Source organism: Callospermophilus lateralis, chromosome 3, assembly GCF_048772815.1.
Source record: "Callospermophilus lateralis isolate mCalLat2 chromosome 3, mCalLat2.hap1, whole genome shotgun sequence".
NCBI classification, from domain to species: Eukaryota; Metazoa; Chordata; class Mammalia; order Rodentia; family Sciuridae; genus Callospermophilus; species Callospermophilus lateralis.
This window is the reverse complement of record NC_135307.1, coordinates 115,258,508-115,273,537: the sequence shown is the minus strand read 5'-3', so window position 1 is coordinate 115,273,537 and position 15,030 is coordinate 115,258,508. Positions and strand designations below refer to the sequence as shown.

The window sequence follows — 15,030 nt, the reverse complement described above, 5'->3', positions numbered from 1 at the left end:
GCTTTAGGCCCAGCAAACGTTAGGGGCGGGTCTAGCCTAACCTCCTTGACACTTAAAACCTCAGCATCCTTTTCCGGAAAAGGGGGATAACAGTCCCGAGCTCACAAAATTGGAATGAACCAGGCACCCGGTGCGTTAGTAACGGGTGCTTAAAAAATAAGGGTAATATAAGTTTTCTCACTCTTTTGAGAAGGAAATAAATCACTGTTCAAAGAATGTTTTGGGGTTTCTTTTTCTTTCTTTCTTCTTTAAAAAGTCTTCCTTTTCTTTTTAGGATTCAGGGAAAACGGATGCGTTTGAAGCTCAGCAGTAAGGAAATAGTTGAAGACATCAGAGAGATGTGTAATGGGGAGGGACGGGATCGGCTCAGTGGGACTGGCTTAGGTAGTGGGCAAAGAGAAGAGGAATCCCCATCTACCTCCGCAGAAAAGGCTCCAGCTTTTGGAGGTGTGTGTGCCTGCATTTGCCTGTGTGTGAGGAGGGGATTAGCTCCAACTCTCGCAGATACCACCACGCATGACGAAGCTACTTCCCCCTCATGCGGTCCAAGGCGCACACGCGCCATCCACGGCCACGCCCGCACAAACTCGACACATACAGGGCATCAGAGGGTCCTGTTGCCATAGCGAGCAGCAGCGCGTGAGCCCGGCCGCCCCTCCCGCCCCTGGCAGAGCCCGGTCAACTCCCACTCTGATTGGCCACTGCTTCCTCATTATGCAAATCATTTGCGTAGACTCAGCGGCCAGCTGCCTGACGTCACCAAGCACGGGGGCTGGGGCTCGGGGCTTGGCTCCCGGAGCTCTGGCCGGAGCCCAGAAAGCGCGGCGCTGGGACATCAAGCCAGACCCCAGCGTCCCGCCGCCTCGGCTCCGGCCCGCCCCGCCCCGGCCCCGCCCCCTTTCAACCCGCTCCACCCCTTCTACGCCCCTCCACCCGGACCCCGCCCCCTGGGCAGCCCCCCTTCCTCACCACCCGGGCCCCGCCCCCTCCCCCCTGGCCCTCGCCACCGGTCCAGGGAGGGGACGGCGGGACAGGCGGGACCGGTGGGACCGGCCAGAGGGCGGACTGGGCGGGGATATGGCCGCGGCGCCCGGAGGGTCTGCGCCGGCCGCCAGCCCTGGCCCGCGCCTTGGTTTCAGCACCGCGGACAGCGGCGTCGGCATGAGCGGGCTAAACCCAGGTCCCGCGGTGCCCATGAAGGACCACGACGCCATCAAGCTCTTCGTGGGGCAGATCCCGCGGGGCTTGGACGAGCAGGACCTCAAGCCGCTGTTCGAGGAGTTCGGCCGCATCTACGAGCTGACGGTGCTGAAGGACCGGCTCACCGGCCTCCACAAAGGTGCGCGGGGTCAGCTCAGCTCAGCCCAGCCCTGCCCAGCCCAGCCCAACCCAGTCCAGCCCTGACCAGCCCAGACCCAATCCAATTAGAGTGCAGTCCAGCCCAACCCCAGTCCCAACCTCAGCCCCAACCCTAACCCTACCTAGAGCCAGTACAACACCACTCCATTACCTGCCCCACCTAAGCCCTGTTCCCTCCCTAGATCACAGAAACCCCAACCAAGAATTTTCCCTGGGGCATCCTCCACTGATCATCACTCTGGTCCGCTAACATGTTCTTCACATTTACCTCCAAATTCCTACCCTTTGCCTATCATATCCCAATAGTCCCTGCCTTTCAGTTGAGCCTCTTCACCAGTGCTCCCATCAGATATCCCAAATCCTGGAATTTGGAAACTTATTCCATCTTCTAGCTCTTGAATTACACACGATCTTATGAAACCTGAGCCCAAGCATTCCTTACCCCTCCACTGGGTGCCACATCACTCAGGCCGAACCACTCACATATCTTAGACTTGCATCCCTCCTCTGGCCTCCAACTCCAACCAACCCCCAGAGCCTTCATTTGACTCTTAGATTGTCAAACTCCTCCCTTCTTCCCTTTGAACCCAAACTCTTCCCTTCTTCAGGACCCAGGCTTGTCTAACTCACAAAATCCAATTTATTTCCCAGGAGGCTCTCAGTGCCAAATGCCACCCCCTCTCAATGTTTGACAATAATCCCAATCTCTCCTACTCTTTGTCAGAATCCCAACACTCTATCTTTTCTGATTTGGTCACAATCCTGACCTCAGCTGGGAATGCCACCACCCTGTGTCCCCTTTATCTTAGGTTTCCCCTTAGCTGAATCCACACTTCTACCTTCCTCTAATCTCCCTTTCTTTACTCTTCTTTTCTCCTTCCCAGTCCTCTTGATGGCCTACTGCTTTCCTTCTCTCACAGGCTAGTGCCAGATCAGAGCACTCTTAAGGTGGGTGAGGCTGAAGAGGAAGAAGGGGAAATCTTCTCCTTGCCCTTGCTAAAAAGACAGAAGCACCATGGTCCTGTATGGCCACACCCCTTTTTTCCTGTAGAGAGAGGGAGGAGGCTTGTTTACATGCAGAAAAGCCTGTCCAGGCTGGGCCCGAGTAACAGAGCCAGAGTCATGTGCCATTCATTGACAGGGAAAGGAGAGAGAATTTGAGGAGAAACAGTTTGGGGTTTCAAGGTTTTGATGGTGAAGGATCACCAACTGTCCTTTGTGAAATTCCTAAGAGAGGAGTGGTGGGCCTTGGTTAACAACTAAAAGTAAATTCCTAGGGGTTGAGAGCTGGAATCAGATTGCCACCTCTTTTCACTTGAAAGACCTTGGGGATTCCTTGGCACACTAATGTAGCGGCTTCAGGAAAATGCCTACAGAAGGCCAGGACTGTCATCTGGGTGGGGGTACAGCTTCCACCCTTTGGGTTGGGGTTATGTTAAAGAGTCCATAAAAGGACAATGTCACACCATCCAGACTCCTTATGACGTAGCTTAATTGTCTGTCTGTCTGTTTTTCTACTTATATTAACTTATTTTCTTATTTTTCTGGACATTGATTTCAGCATGTAAGTACAAAGCTAATCTTTGTAGGCTATCTTTATAATAAAGGAAGTGTATAGAATACCTTTAATTCTCATTCTTCTCTCTCAAACATTATTAGAGGCTCTGAACTGTTTCCTCATTCTCTCTTGCCCCATTTAGCTTTAATTCTTTCTGGTCTCCCCCCCCCCCCCGCCCACACACACACACATATATTCATCTGTCCCTCAAGCTATACTACTCTGGATTGCTACCCTTCCATTCTTCTTCCTTCTATTCCAGGTAGTCCATAGGCTCCTTTAAGTGGCAACTGAGCCCCCGAACCTTTCAGACAGCCTTCCCCTCCCCACACCTGATTCCGACATCAGATGACATGGTTTTGTGGCAGAAGATGGAGTAGTGATGTAACAGGAATCGGGTGTTTGTCAATTTATTTCTAACAAACCTGCATCTTTCCAAGGCAAGTGTTGCCTTGCAAGGTGATCATGGAGGGTCTCCAAGTCAACATTTTCCATACCTTCCCCACAGTGACAGTGACGTCTGAAAGCTAAAGTGACTCATTTTCCTCTTGATGGCTGGGTACCGATGGAGGCAGCCATAGTGTCTTGAAAACAACCCCAATATGAGAGTTAGAAAATTTCAAATGCTGGTTTGGTGATGTAGCTCAGTGGTAGAGTGCTTGCCTGGCATGTGTGAGGTCCTAGTTTAGTTCCCAATACAGAGAGAGAGAGAGAGAGAGAGAGAGAGAGAGAGAGAGAAAAGAGGGGAAAAAGGAAGAAGAAGAAAGGAAATTCCAAATGCTGCCCTCCTACTGACACATTCTCTGGGTTTCAATTTCCCCACTGATGCGATAAGAGCCTGGCCAGGAGTTTTCTGGAGATACTTTGAATGGCAGATAACTCACCCATCTTAAGGAGAGAGCTCCACAGAAGACAATGTTCCCATTGACTTTTCTAGTCTACTGAGGACTAAATGGGAAACTACATTAAGCTCCTAATGGCTTCCCACATCCACTTTCTCTTCCTTCAGCCCCTCTCCTTCCTATACTCAAAAGGCTTTTTTTAAACACACACACACACACATACACACACACACACACACACACACACACACACAGAGATCTTATCATATCACTAAGACCCTTTAGTGGTTCTCCATTGCTCTCAGAAAAAGTTCAAAATCTGATTGAGGCCTGTAAAGCTATATATGACCTGATTCTTGCATATCTCACTAGCCACTATCCCCATTCACCAACCCCCAACCATACTAGCCTCCTGTCCATTTCCCCAACACTCTAAATACTTCATATATGCTTTCCCTCTGCCTGAAATAATCACCAGCCTCTTATCACTTGCACTTGGTTCAAGGACTCAATGTTCTTGTTCTTGAGGACTCAGTGTCTTCTTTGAGACATTCTCTAACCCTTTGGGCTCAGTTGTCCCTCATAATTTGTTGTCTAATCCACATGAAAAAAGGGAATGTATCTATCGTGTTGCCTCTCTCTCCCCAATCCATCAAAATACTCTACCATAATGAGTAAGTATTCAGTATTTTCTTTTTAAAATTTTTTAGTATTTATTTTTTAGTTATAGTTGAACACAATACCTTTATTTATTTATTTTTATGTGGTGCTGAGGATCGAACCCAGAGTCTCGCATATGCTAGGCGAGCATTCTACTGCTGAGCCACAACCCCAGGCCCCCCTGCCCCCCGCCACCGTCAGTATTTTCTGAATGAATGAGTGCTCATGAATGTTTAAAAGGAAAAGCTGTCTGCATCAGTGCTTCTTAATAGACTATTGAAAAAAAAAAAAAAAAAGAAAGAGGGATAGGCCTGTTCCTCTGCCTCATTCCAGACTTTCCCTGCCCTATATCTCTTGACACTTTTAGAGGAGTCAGATTTGGTGTACAGTAACCCTTTGAGAGGGCCTATCTTGAAGCCCTGGGAGAGTTGAGAGATCAAGCTCTTGGATAGGATTAGAGGGTCCCTGAAAGCTCCCACTTACATAAAGCCCTTAAACTAGAAACATCTTCCAAGCCTCAAATTAACCCATTCCCCAGCTTCAAGTTTAGTAGAGGGAGGTCCTAGGCTTAGCCTCAACCCTGCTCTTCCTTTTCTGCCTCCTCTCATCTGAAACTGAGTTGGGAAGAAATTGAGGCTGATTCTAGGAGACTCGGTGAGCCTGTATCAAAAAAGAAGGGGGAGTCTGGGTTAAAGATGAAGGCAAAGCTGCTTATGGAGGTTTAACCCCAACAGACTTACAGCTGGAGTGGGGAGGGGAACTGTGGGATTGTATGAGCATGTGATAGCGTGTGGGTACATATGTTCCCTGGGCAGGAGGTCAGGAGCAAATGAGAAGGAGTCAGAGATATCAGTCCCCAGGCATATAAGGACCCTCCTTTCAAAGAAAGTGGGAGGCAGAAAAGTCTACTCAGAAGTAGTGTTCTTGTTAAAAGGAGAATGGCCTTAAGTTTGTTGAATTAATGGGGTGTTTCCAACAAGAGTATTTGGGGGTTTTAGGAAACAACCTGAGCCAGCCTCTTCCTCCTCAGGCTGTGCCTTCCTCACCTACTGCGCCCGGGACTCTGCTCTCAAGGCCCAGAGTGCACTGCACGAGCAGAAGACCCTGCCTGGGGTAAGTTCACCAAGATTTGGGGGGTGGAAATCACCTCAGCTGGGGACAGTGCCCTATATGCATGCCAAACCAGCAGGTGGAACTGATTTGGGACAAAAGACTAGAAGCAGAATCTTCTTTCTAAGAGAGGGCTTACCTATGCCATGAACAACTGCAAGTTCTGTGTTAAATACCCATTCTTCTGGCTAGAAAATGGGCTCAAGATCCTTGGGTCAAATATTCCACCCCACCTCTTATGAGAAGAATCAATATTGTGGGCTAAACTAGAAATTGTTCACACTGGCCAAAATCATGGCTTTGAGTGTTCTTTGTCATTGGAGTGAACATGTATGTAGTTACATGGGAGAGAGGATCTGCTAGGCTATTACCTCATTTTCTCCAGTTCTAGGATCCCTGATAGTACTTCCCTCTGGTCCTCTTTCTTCAATGGTTTTTAGGGATGCCTTGACTCACCCTGATTGTCCTTGCTCCACACTTCAAACTCTTGGCTAAAGTTAGGGGAGATATGATTCTACAGGCAGCTAGGCTTATAGGTACCAATCACATCTGGTCTGTTCTTGGCTAATGAATAATCACTGGACAAAAGTAAAATGGACCATGTATATATGATATATGAAAATACACCCTACTGTCATGTATAATTAAAAAGAACGAGTAAAATTTGTTTTAAAATAGCAAAGTGGAATCTACTGCCCATATGGTAGAAATAAGAAGTAACCATTTAGAGCCAGCATGGGTTACCAAGATCAAGTCATCCTGCTAAGCCTCGTTTTCTCTTGTCCCATGAGTGGTATGGCTAGAACAAGAGTACTATTCAAATGTCATGGGCAGGCCAAACCTGGGACTTATGTCCATTCTAGGTCTCAAAATTAAGAGGGTTATTATCTTACCAGAAAGAGACCTGGATAAAGTGAAGGCATAAACTATCACCCCATGATATACATGGTCCACGGGGTGATAGTTTGAAGGAATTGGGGATATGAAATGGAGAAGATAGGATCTAATGGGGACTTTAATAGGGGGGGGCATCACAACACAATAATTAAGAATATTGGTTTTCAAGCTTTACAGACCTAGATTTTGATCTCAACTCTTCCATTTACTTATAATCTTGAACTTCAGTTTCCTCATTGTCAGGAGTGAGTACTAACACCCCAAACACTGAACTATAGTGAGAAAAAATTGAGGCTTAGCAAGTGCAGATTAAGATTTCAATAATGGGCTGGGGTTGTAGCTCAGTGGTAAAGCACTTGCCTCATACATATGAGACACTGGGTTTGATCCTCAGTACCATGTAAAAATAAATAAATAAAGATCTAAAAATTAAAAAAAAAAAGATTTCAGTCAGGCATAACTGTCCACATGGAAAGAGGAAAAGCTGGGTCAATCCCCAAAGAGAAATTCTGAAGAGGGATTTGGTTTTCTACAGGTGCCCCAGACATCAGGATCAGATCAGGGAATATAAGAAACAGATATTAGCATCCGCTCAATTTAATGAAGTCACTTCTGTGAACTGAAGCTGTCCAACAATGGAACAAGCTTTGCCAAGAACTGATCAAACTGTTGATCGGTTTGTCTTGCTGACTCTCCTAGAACCAATCTTAGTAACTGAAGCAATCTGACTCTTGGGGACTTAGTGCCAAATAACACCAACCCAACACCATCACCAATGCTCTGTATGTAGGCTGTGGAGTCAGACAAATATAGTGTGGATCCAGGCCCTGTCCTGTGACCTTGGGCAAATGTCTACTGCTATGCCTAAGTTTCTTTACCTGTAACTCATAGGGTTATAATGGTTATATGAGCTAAGTGCTTAGCATAATTCTTGGCAGAAAATAAGCACTCAATATAGGTTAGCTGGTGTTAGTATAGCTCTAATAGTAACAGTAGCATTAGTTGAAATCAGAGAAGTCATCATTGTATCTAACCATGGGAGCAAATGACTTCTGCTGCTAGAACTGAGAGTCAGCAAGACAAACTAATATCACTGGAAAAAACCAAAGTGGACCATGTATATATGATATGTTCAGAGACAGAAGAAACAGGTGGGTGTGAAATGGAGTGGGACCATGGGGGAGGTTCCACAGGGAGTATGGACTAAGCTGGAGAGATCTGCAAAAGGCAACAATTGAAGAGGAAACTTTGAGTGCCAGACTAAGGGATTTGGATTTTACCCTAAAAGTCTATGGGAGGCGCGTAAACACACATACACACACACACACACACACACACACACACACAATAGTAAGATGAACTTTTGGATAAAAATCTTCTCAACAGATAGGCGTAGTGGCACATGCCTGAAATCCCAGCAGCTCAGGAGGCTGAGGCAGGAGAATCAAGAGTTCAAAGCCAGCCTCAGCAACTCAGCAAGACCCTGTTTCAAAATAAAATATAAAAAAGGACTGGGGATGTTGCTCAGTGGTTAAGTGCCCCTGGTTTCTATCCCTGGTAGAAACAAACAAACAAATAAACAAAATTTATCAAGAAGCCACAGTACTCCACTAGGTCAGAGGTGCCTGGAGAGCACTATAAAGATGAGAGCAACTGAGATAAGGGCTGTGAAGTCTGAAAACACTGGGAGAACTGCTGAGGAAGAAAACAAAATATTAATAACAATTATTGATATGGGGTTCATGGTAGTTTATATGTTCTAAGTCATGTAATCCTCTATGAAGAAGGTATTATTATTGGCATCCCCATTTCACACACAAAAAAAGAAAACTGAATCTTAAAGATCAAGCCCAAGGTCTTGTAGCTACTAATTGGGAAGATCTGGGATTTGAGAAGTTAGTTTGATTCCAGAACTCATTCACGTAACTTCTGCACTGTTACAAGAGTCAATCTAGTGGTAGACAGGGTTATTGAGAGGATGGCAACTGGGGACATCCTCTCACACCCTTCCATCTGCTGGCCTCTAGTGTGCCTCAGCTTCCTCTGGTTCTGCCAGTATTGGCTTTATTCATTCCCCCCTCCACTTAACAAAGTGAAAATTAATATTTAATTATTTTCCTAAATGAAAATCAATGGCTATGTTGGCCAGCCCTAGCAAGGTCCACTGTTATCAATCTTTCCTCCTAGCCTGTCAGGGGCAGCAGCAACTGGCAGCAGTCACCTGGATTCAGGCCCACCAGCTTAAGAAAGAAATGAGGGCCCAGCTCCCTAGAGGCACTGGGTCCTGGGCACAGCTGCCATCTGCTGGAGAAGCAAAGATAAGGCATCAATCTGAGTTTTTGCTGGAGTCAGGCATAATTATCCACATGGAAAGAGGAAAAGCTGGGTCAATCCCCAAAGAGAAAGCCTGGATCTTCAGGGTGATTTCATGGGGTCTGCTCAACTGAGACCTCCTTTTTGCTCCCCTCCACTTTCCCACTGCCAACTTCCAACACCTATCAAAGCTTGGTTCCCTACTCAGGACTTCTGTCAAACCTTAGTGATGTGTCACACTTGGCCCCATCTCGGGTAGCATCTGCCCCATTAAGCTGGAGCTACTTCTAAAGTCTCACTTTAGGCTTCAAAATATACCCAGAGAGTGAGACCAACTTCATTCCTACTTTCTGGGATTCCAAGAGTGCCCCCTTATTCATCTGCCTATGGTATCCCTTCTTTGGGGTTCCTATTCCTCATTGTGCAAGAGGTAGACATAACTGAGTAGGGGAGTACATTTGCTTTTACAGGTTGTGCTCTGCACTAAATAACTTGGGTGGAGAAGAAAAATGTAAACTAAAATTCAGCCATAGTCTATTGGCCAAACCATACATATTATTATTGCAAGGCTGTATCCACCCAGAAAAAGGGGAACAATTTTTCTTACTTATTCCCCTGGTTGGGGAGTGCTTTTAGTAATTTATACAAAGGTACCGTATGTGCATGCAATCACTCAGTGAAGGCTTTGCTCTCAAGGAGCCCAGGAATAACTCAACATGTCTCATTAGGGTTTATGTTAGACATGTAAAAGAGGCATCAGGAGTGGAGAGGAGAGAGCAACTTTGCAGAGGAGAGGCTATCTGAGCTGAATCGTGATCATGTTTCATTATGTTTGAGGGTCTAAAGACCTAAAAGACAAAGAAGTCTTGAGAATAATATGAGAATGGGCAGGAAGATGGTCAGAAAAGGGGATTGAGACTACTTGTGAAGAGTATTGTGGAGAATATTGGGAATGAGTTTTGACAGTCAATCAAAGATCTTGGGCTTTATCAGGAGGGGTACAATAGGGAACAATAGGTTAATTTAAGAAGGGAAGAGTTAGGGACTGATTTTTAAAAGATTTATCTAGCTATAGTGCGAAGGTTGAGTTGAAGAAGGAGTAACACTGGAAGCAGTCTGACCTTTCCAGACAATGTCACTTGAGCATAGGCTAATGATGATGTATGCTGACATAGAACTGGGAATAGGGCAGGAATGTGGAGGACAGGATGGACTTTAAAACTATATAAGACATCCTTAGAGATAGTAGGACCAATAGGACTAGATAGCAGATTGAATTAGAGGAGTGGGTGAGGAAGAAAGGAGTGCAAAAGGTGATGAAATTTGTGTTTGTTTTCGATCCACTCTTTCTTGCATCTCATGGCACTTCTCCCAGACTCAGCAATGGTCCCTTCTCTGGGGAATTTGTGATAAACTCTATTTTATGGGAAGAAGGAGCACTGAGGGTACAAATGCTGAGTGGAGAAAGAATAGTTGATAGTGGTACAGAAAAATCAGAAGAGCTGAAGTGGGCAATGTGGAGCACAAAGGCAGAAATTTTAGAGAAGCCAAGCAGTGAGTTGAGGTAGGGTCTTGTTTTCCCTTCTATTTTCTGGATCAGAAGCACCAGGACCTTGTGCACATCTGTGCCACCCATGACCTTCCCCTTCCATTGCCTAGAATAGGTTGTTCTCTCCTCTCTGCCTTGATTTCTCCTTCAGGGACCTGAAGAAGCCATGGGCTCTTCACCTGAGAAACTCTCAAGGGAATAGGTGTCCAGCTAGGGAAAGAGCTCATCTGAAGTCACACAGCAAGTTCTTGGCTGAGGAGCTAATGCCCTCTTTTCCTCAAAGGGGAATCCCGATTACCTCACTAACTCCAAGATCCCTCCCCTGATGATGGCAGAAAGAAAGGCAGGTTAGGGTTGCCCAGGAAGCTCATGTGGGCAATTCTCTTTCTCTTCTAGCTACACACAGAATCCTGGATTTCCTCCACAACCATTGTTCTATGGGGACTGGGGTTTAAAGCCCTGGGGAGTACTACTATGTATTCATCCTCCTGGGCTTACCTCCTTGGGACTTCTCTGCACCTCCAAACTCCGAAACAGCCAACCTCCCCAATTCCTGAGCCATAAACCTGAGTCAGACAGTATTTTCTATTTCCCTTTGTCCCACATCCAAAACAACTTTTTAACTATATAATTTGTCCATTTACTTCTACTCTGGTCCAAGTCCCCTCACCTTCTACCTGTATTGTTGATCTTCCTATTCCGAGCTTCCTTTCCAAGTCTCTCTCTGTATAGTGACAACTTATGGGATGCTCCATAAGACAAAATTGACAAAATAATTTCCCTACTTAAAGTCCTCCATGGATATTTATTGCCTTTGAAATACAACAAAATCAAAATTCTTTGATATGCTTTTCACAGCCCGCCTAGCCCCAGCCCCTGGGTGGATTTCAATTTCCATTAACACAGACACACACACACACACACACACACACACACCAATAGGCAGATAAATGAACAAACAAAACTAATCATATCTGATGTACCTACTAATATCTAGCCATTGTCATTTTCACCACAACCCTGAAGGACAGGACCATGATCCCCTTTTTACAAATGGGGAAACTGAGGCTCAGAGAACTTGAAGAAGTTGCCAGCGATGTACCCAGGATTTAAATCCACATCTGACTCAAAAGCAATTTGCCCTACCCTGGCTTTGTTTGTACTAATGTCAGAAACCTTACTCTTATAGACTTGCAGCCCATATTCCAGCCAGCTAGAATGCTCAGCTGTCAACCTACCTCTCCAATTATCTCCACATGGCCAGTGACCCTAGGCCTGTAAGACTCATGTCAAAAACTTCTTCCTCAAGGAGCTCTTCCTGAGTCGTGTCAGCCTCTCCAGCTGGAGTCAGCCTAGCCCACAGCTCTTCACCTTGCAGTGTGTCAAGGCCCTAGTCCCTCTATGCCTCATTATTTGTGTTCCTGACTTAAGAATGGAGTTGAGAAGCACAATATAAAAACCCTGGACTTCCCTGTCAGATACAAAACTGGGAGAAAATCTCAGCTCTACTACTTACTCAATCATGTGATCACAGACAAGTGATTTAATGTCCCTCAGCCTCAGTTTTCTCATCTGCAATATGGGGACAATGGTATTATTTTACTGTACAGTTGAAAGGATTTGGAGACAATGTATGTAAAGTGCCTGAAAAAAACCTGACACATGATAGGTTCTCTGGAAATGATGATATTATCTTCCTCTCTATGAGCCAATGAGGAGAGGGTCCTCATCTAGGTCAACATTGTTTCCCTTGAAGGGTCCAACCTGGGACTTGTCACAGAGTTTAGGACATGTTGGTAGCATGCCTAAGTGTGGAAAACAGGCTTCCAGCCTCAAGGACTGGACCCTGCCTGGCCCATGAGGGAATGTGTACGAACCACTCAATGCCCACTCTCTATCAAAGGGTGGTGAAGTGGGTGGGAGGAGGGAAAGGGGCATCCCCCAGAGCACCAGTGAGCACCATCTCCCAGGAAACCCAGCCTGGGAGGCAGCTGCCATGGAAACCACTGCTGTCACATGTGCTCATCACTCTAGGCTCCAGAGAGAAATTCTCAAGATCTATTTAAGAACTAATAAAATAATGATGGTCTTGCTCACCCTCACTGCCCTCCACCCCAGGCTTCTACCCTCCCTACCAAGCTTCTCCCTGCCCCTCCTGCATCCTCTTCCTGCCCCCTCATTCCTTCATTTCCTTCCCATGTCCACCAGTTATTCTCTTTCCTTGCCCCTTTCTAGGTCTGTCTCCTACTTTCTTTCATGATTTCTGTCTTTCTTCATCTCTCCCTGTGTCTCTGCTTTCCATGGCTCTGTCTCTTGGTCTCTCCTCCACAATCACAGGTGGCCATGCTCAGGGACGGGTCCTGTCCTCCTGGTCCCTGTTCCAGGACAGTCCAGACCTGTCCAGCTCGCCCTGATCTGCTTGGATTGATCTGTCATCCCCTCTAGACTGCAACCTGAGTCCTGTCGGTGTTTCGGCCCCCACCCACAGCCTGGTACACTGCAGGTGCTACACCACCAGCGGGTGGGTGTGTCAGAGCCCTGGGTGGGAGGGGGACTGCACTGGTTCAGGCTTGGCCTGTTTTCCTTTCCTTTCCTTTCCTTTTTTTTTTTTTTTTTTAAATAAGTCCTCCCCACCCTCCTACCTCCAAATTTGATCCAAAGGAAATTGCTCAACTGTGACTGCCAGGGTGTTACCATGGTTACTGGGTAGCACTTGTGGCTATGGTAACAGGAAGCTGCCTGTTGTCTCGGCAACAAGCACATTGATAGGAGATGGAGTGGCCCCTGATTGGTGCAGAAGCAGTGCATTTCCTGAGGGGAGGGGGTCAGATCATCACCTTCTCAGGCCAGATGGGCATCAGTACCCCTTCCTCCATGAACTGGAAGGCCGCTGTTCTTCCTCCCGGCACTCAGCTGTCTTCCCCCCAACAATAATTCCTTACATCCCACGCACCCAACTCTTGGCAGTTTACCAAGACCTTTTGCATCCCCATTACCTCATGTGATCCCCACAACACCCATGAGAGGAAGGTGAGATGGGGATTCAATCATGAATTCACTTAGGGTGGTTGGGGGTTGGGAATGTGGGGGGTATATATTAAAATCACCTAGGAGTTTTTTCAAAGTATACAGTCCCCTAACTAATCTGAGTCTAATATGGTTCCCAGGTGATTCTTAACCACCTATATAATCAGGGAACCCTTGAATTAAAAGGTAAAACTGGTTGGAGGGGGGAAAGCAATGATGGAGAAGTCAAGCTGCTTTCCAGGTTTAGAGCTTGGGTGATTTGGATGGAGTATCAGGTTTGGGTGAAAAGATGAGCTCTGGTTTGGGTATGTCGAGTGGAAAATGCCAGTGGGCCTCTCTAGTCAGGATGTCCAGCAGGATATTAAGCAGCTGGGAAAATGGGTCTGAGGATCAGGAGAAAATGTGGGCTGTTGATGTGGAGCTCTGAGTCATCCTTGTATGGATAGTAGCTGAGGCTGTGTGGATGAGACTATCCAGGAAAATTAGGAAGACTGAGACAGGCAAGAGCCAAGGAGGGTGACTTAGTGAACGCCAGCATCTTCAGGAGAAGAGAAATCCAGGCAGGGGATGGAGAGGTGAATTCAGAGACTATAGTGATGCAGAAGCTTGGGAGAGTTTTCCTTATTTGATGAATTGAATTTGAGAAAAAGAGAAGCTTACTTAAAGTCAGACAATCATGAGATGGCAGGACTGGGCATAGATAGCACTACATATGACCCCCATCTTGTTTAATCTAAATAATATTTAACATTATTTTCTCAGTTTTATATGTAAAACACAAATGTACAGTTTCAATTAAACCCTCTCACCCAATTCCTCTTACTCAAAGTCTTTAGATGAGTCTAGGAGCCATGGAGACAGGCCTTACACAGCCCAGCCCAGAAAGCAAAGCAGAAGAATCTTTTTAGTTGCCCCATTCTACCTGGTGCATGCCACTGAGCTTCCTCCCCCTCATCCCTTCAGGTCTCAGCACTTTCTAAATTCCTGGGTTTAAGGAAGGGATCTTGGAGAAAATCTACAATCCTAGTAGGAGTGGGGGAGTGTAGAGTTCAAAGGCACTAGGGCTCAGATCTTGAGGAATCCAGGGGAGGATGGGGGTCCCAGGACCAGGCAGTTATGCTGAATGGGTATGTTGGTCCAATGTCTTTCAGATGAATCGTCCGATCCAAGTGAAGCCGGCTGCCAGTGAGGGCCGAGGAGGTAACTTTCCTGTCTGCTAAACCTCAGGGTATCACCCATGACAGGGACTGTGGGCCCACTCCTGGAGTCAGTCCTACTCATAGCTGATTAATAAATACCCCCTGGGTCAGGGGCCCGGAGTTGTTCAGCCCCAGAAACAGCTCAGCTATCCCAATTCAGACCGAGGAGGAAATGGGAGCCCAAACCCAGAAGATGCAGAAAGGGCAGATTCAGATGCCGGGGACAAAGGAAGGAAGCTTTTGCCACCTTATCCTTGGAGAGCAGTTGCTCCTGTTTTGCCAGGTAGAAATTATACGTTTGTTTGAAAAATCAGTCTGGGGTTATTCTGCCTTTCCAGATTCTTCTGATTCCAGAAAATCAGTCCACTCTGGGTTGAGGCCATTTATTCCTTCACTGTACTTGCTTGGTTACTCTTGATAAACAATCAGGATGGGATGACAGATTTTGCAAGCCATAATAAAGAACTTGATTTTATGCTGAGGATCATAGAAAGTCTCCAAAAGTTTTTTAGAGAC

General features: G+C 46.4%; 1 protein-coding gene across 3 annotated transcripts in view; it reads left to right on the top strand.

Annotated features, from left to right (window-relative positions):
* Nucleotides 1–910: 910 nt before the first annotated feature.
* The window catches only part of Celf6 (CUGBP Elav-like family member 6), a 31,821-nt gene continuing 17,701 nt past the window's right edge, over nucleotides 911–15,030 (top strand). For 2 of the 3 annotated variants that reach the window (XM_076851047.2, XM_076851046.2), the window contains exons 1-3: nucleotides 911–1,339; nucleotides 5,450–5,532; nucleotides 14,467–14,515. In XM_076851047.2, the coding sequence (XP_076707162.1) occupies nucleotides 1,078–1,339; nucleotides 5,450–5,532; nucleotides 14,467–14,515 (394 nt within the window). In that variant the 5' untranslated portion in view covers nucleotides 911–1,077. The remainder of the gene's footprint in view (nucleotides 1,340–5,449; nucleotides 5,533–14,466; nucleotides 14,516–15,030) is intronic. The other variant, XM_076851049.2, reaches the window with a different exon arrangement.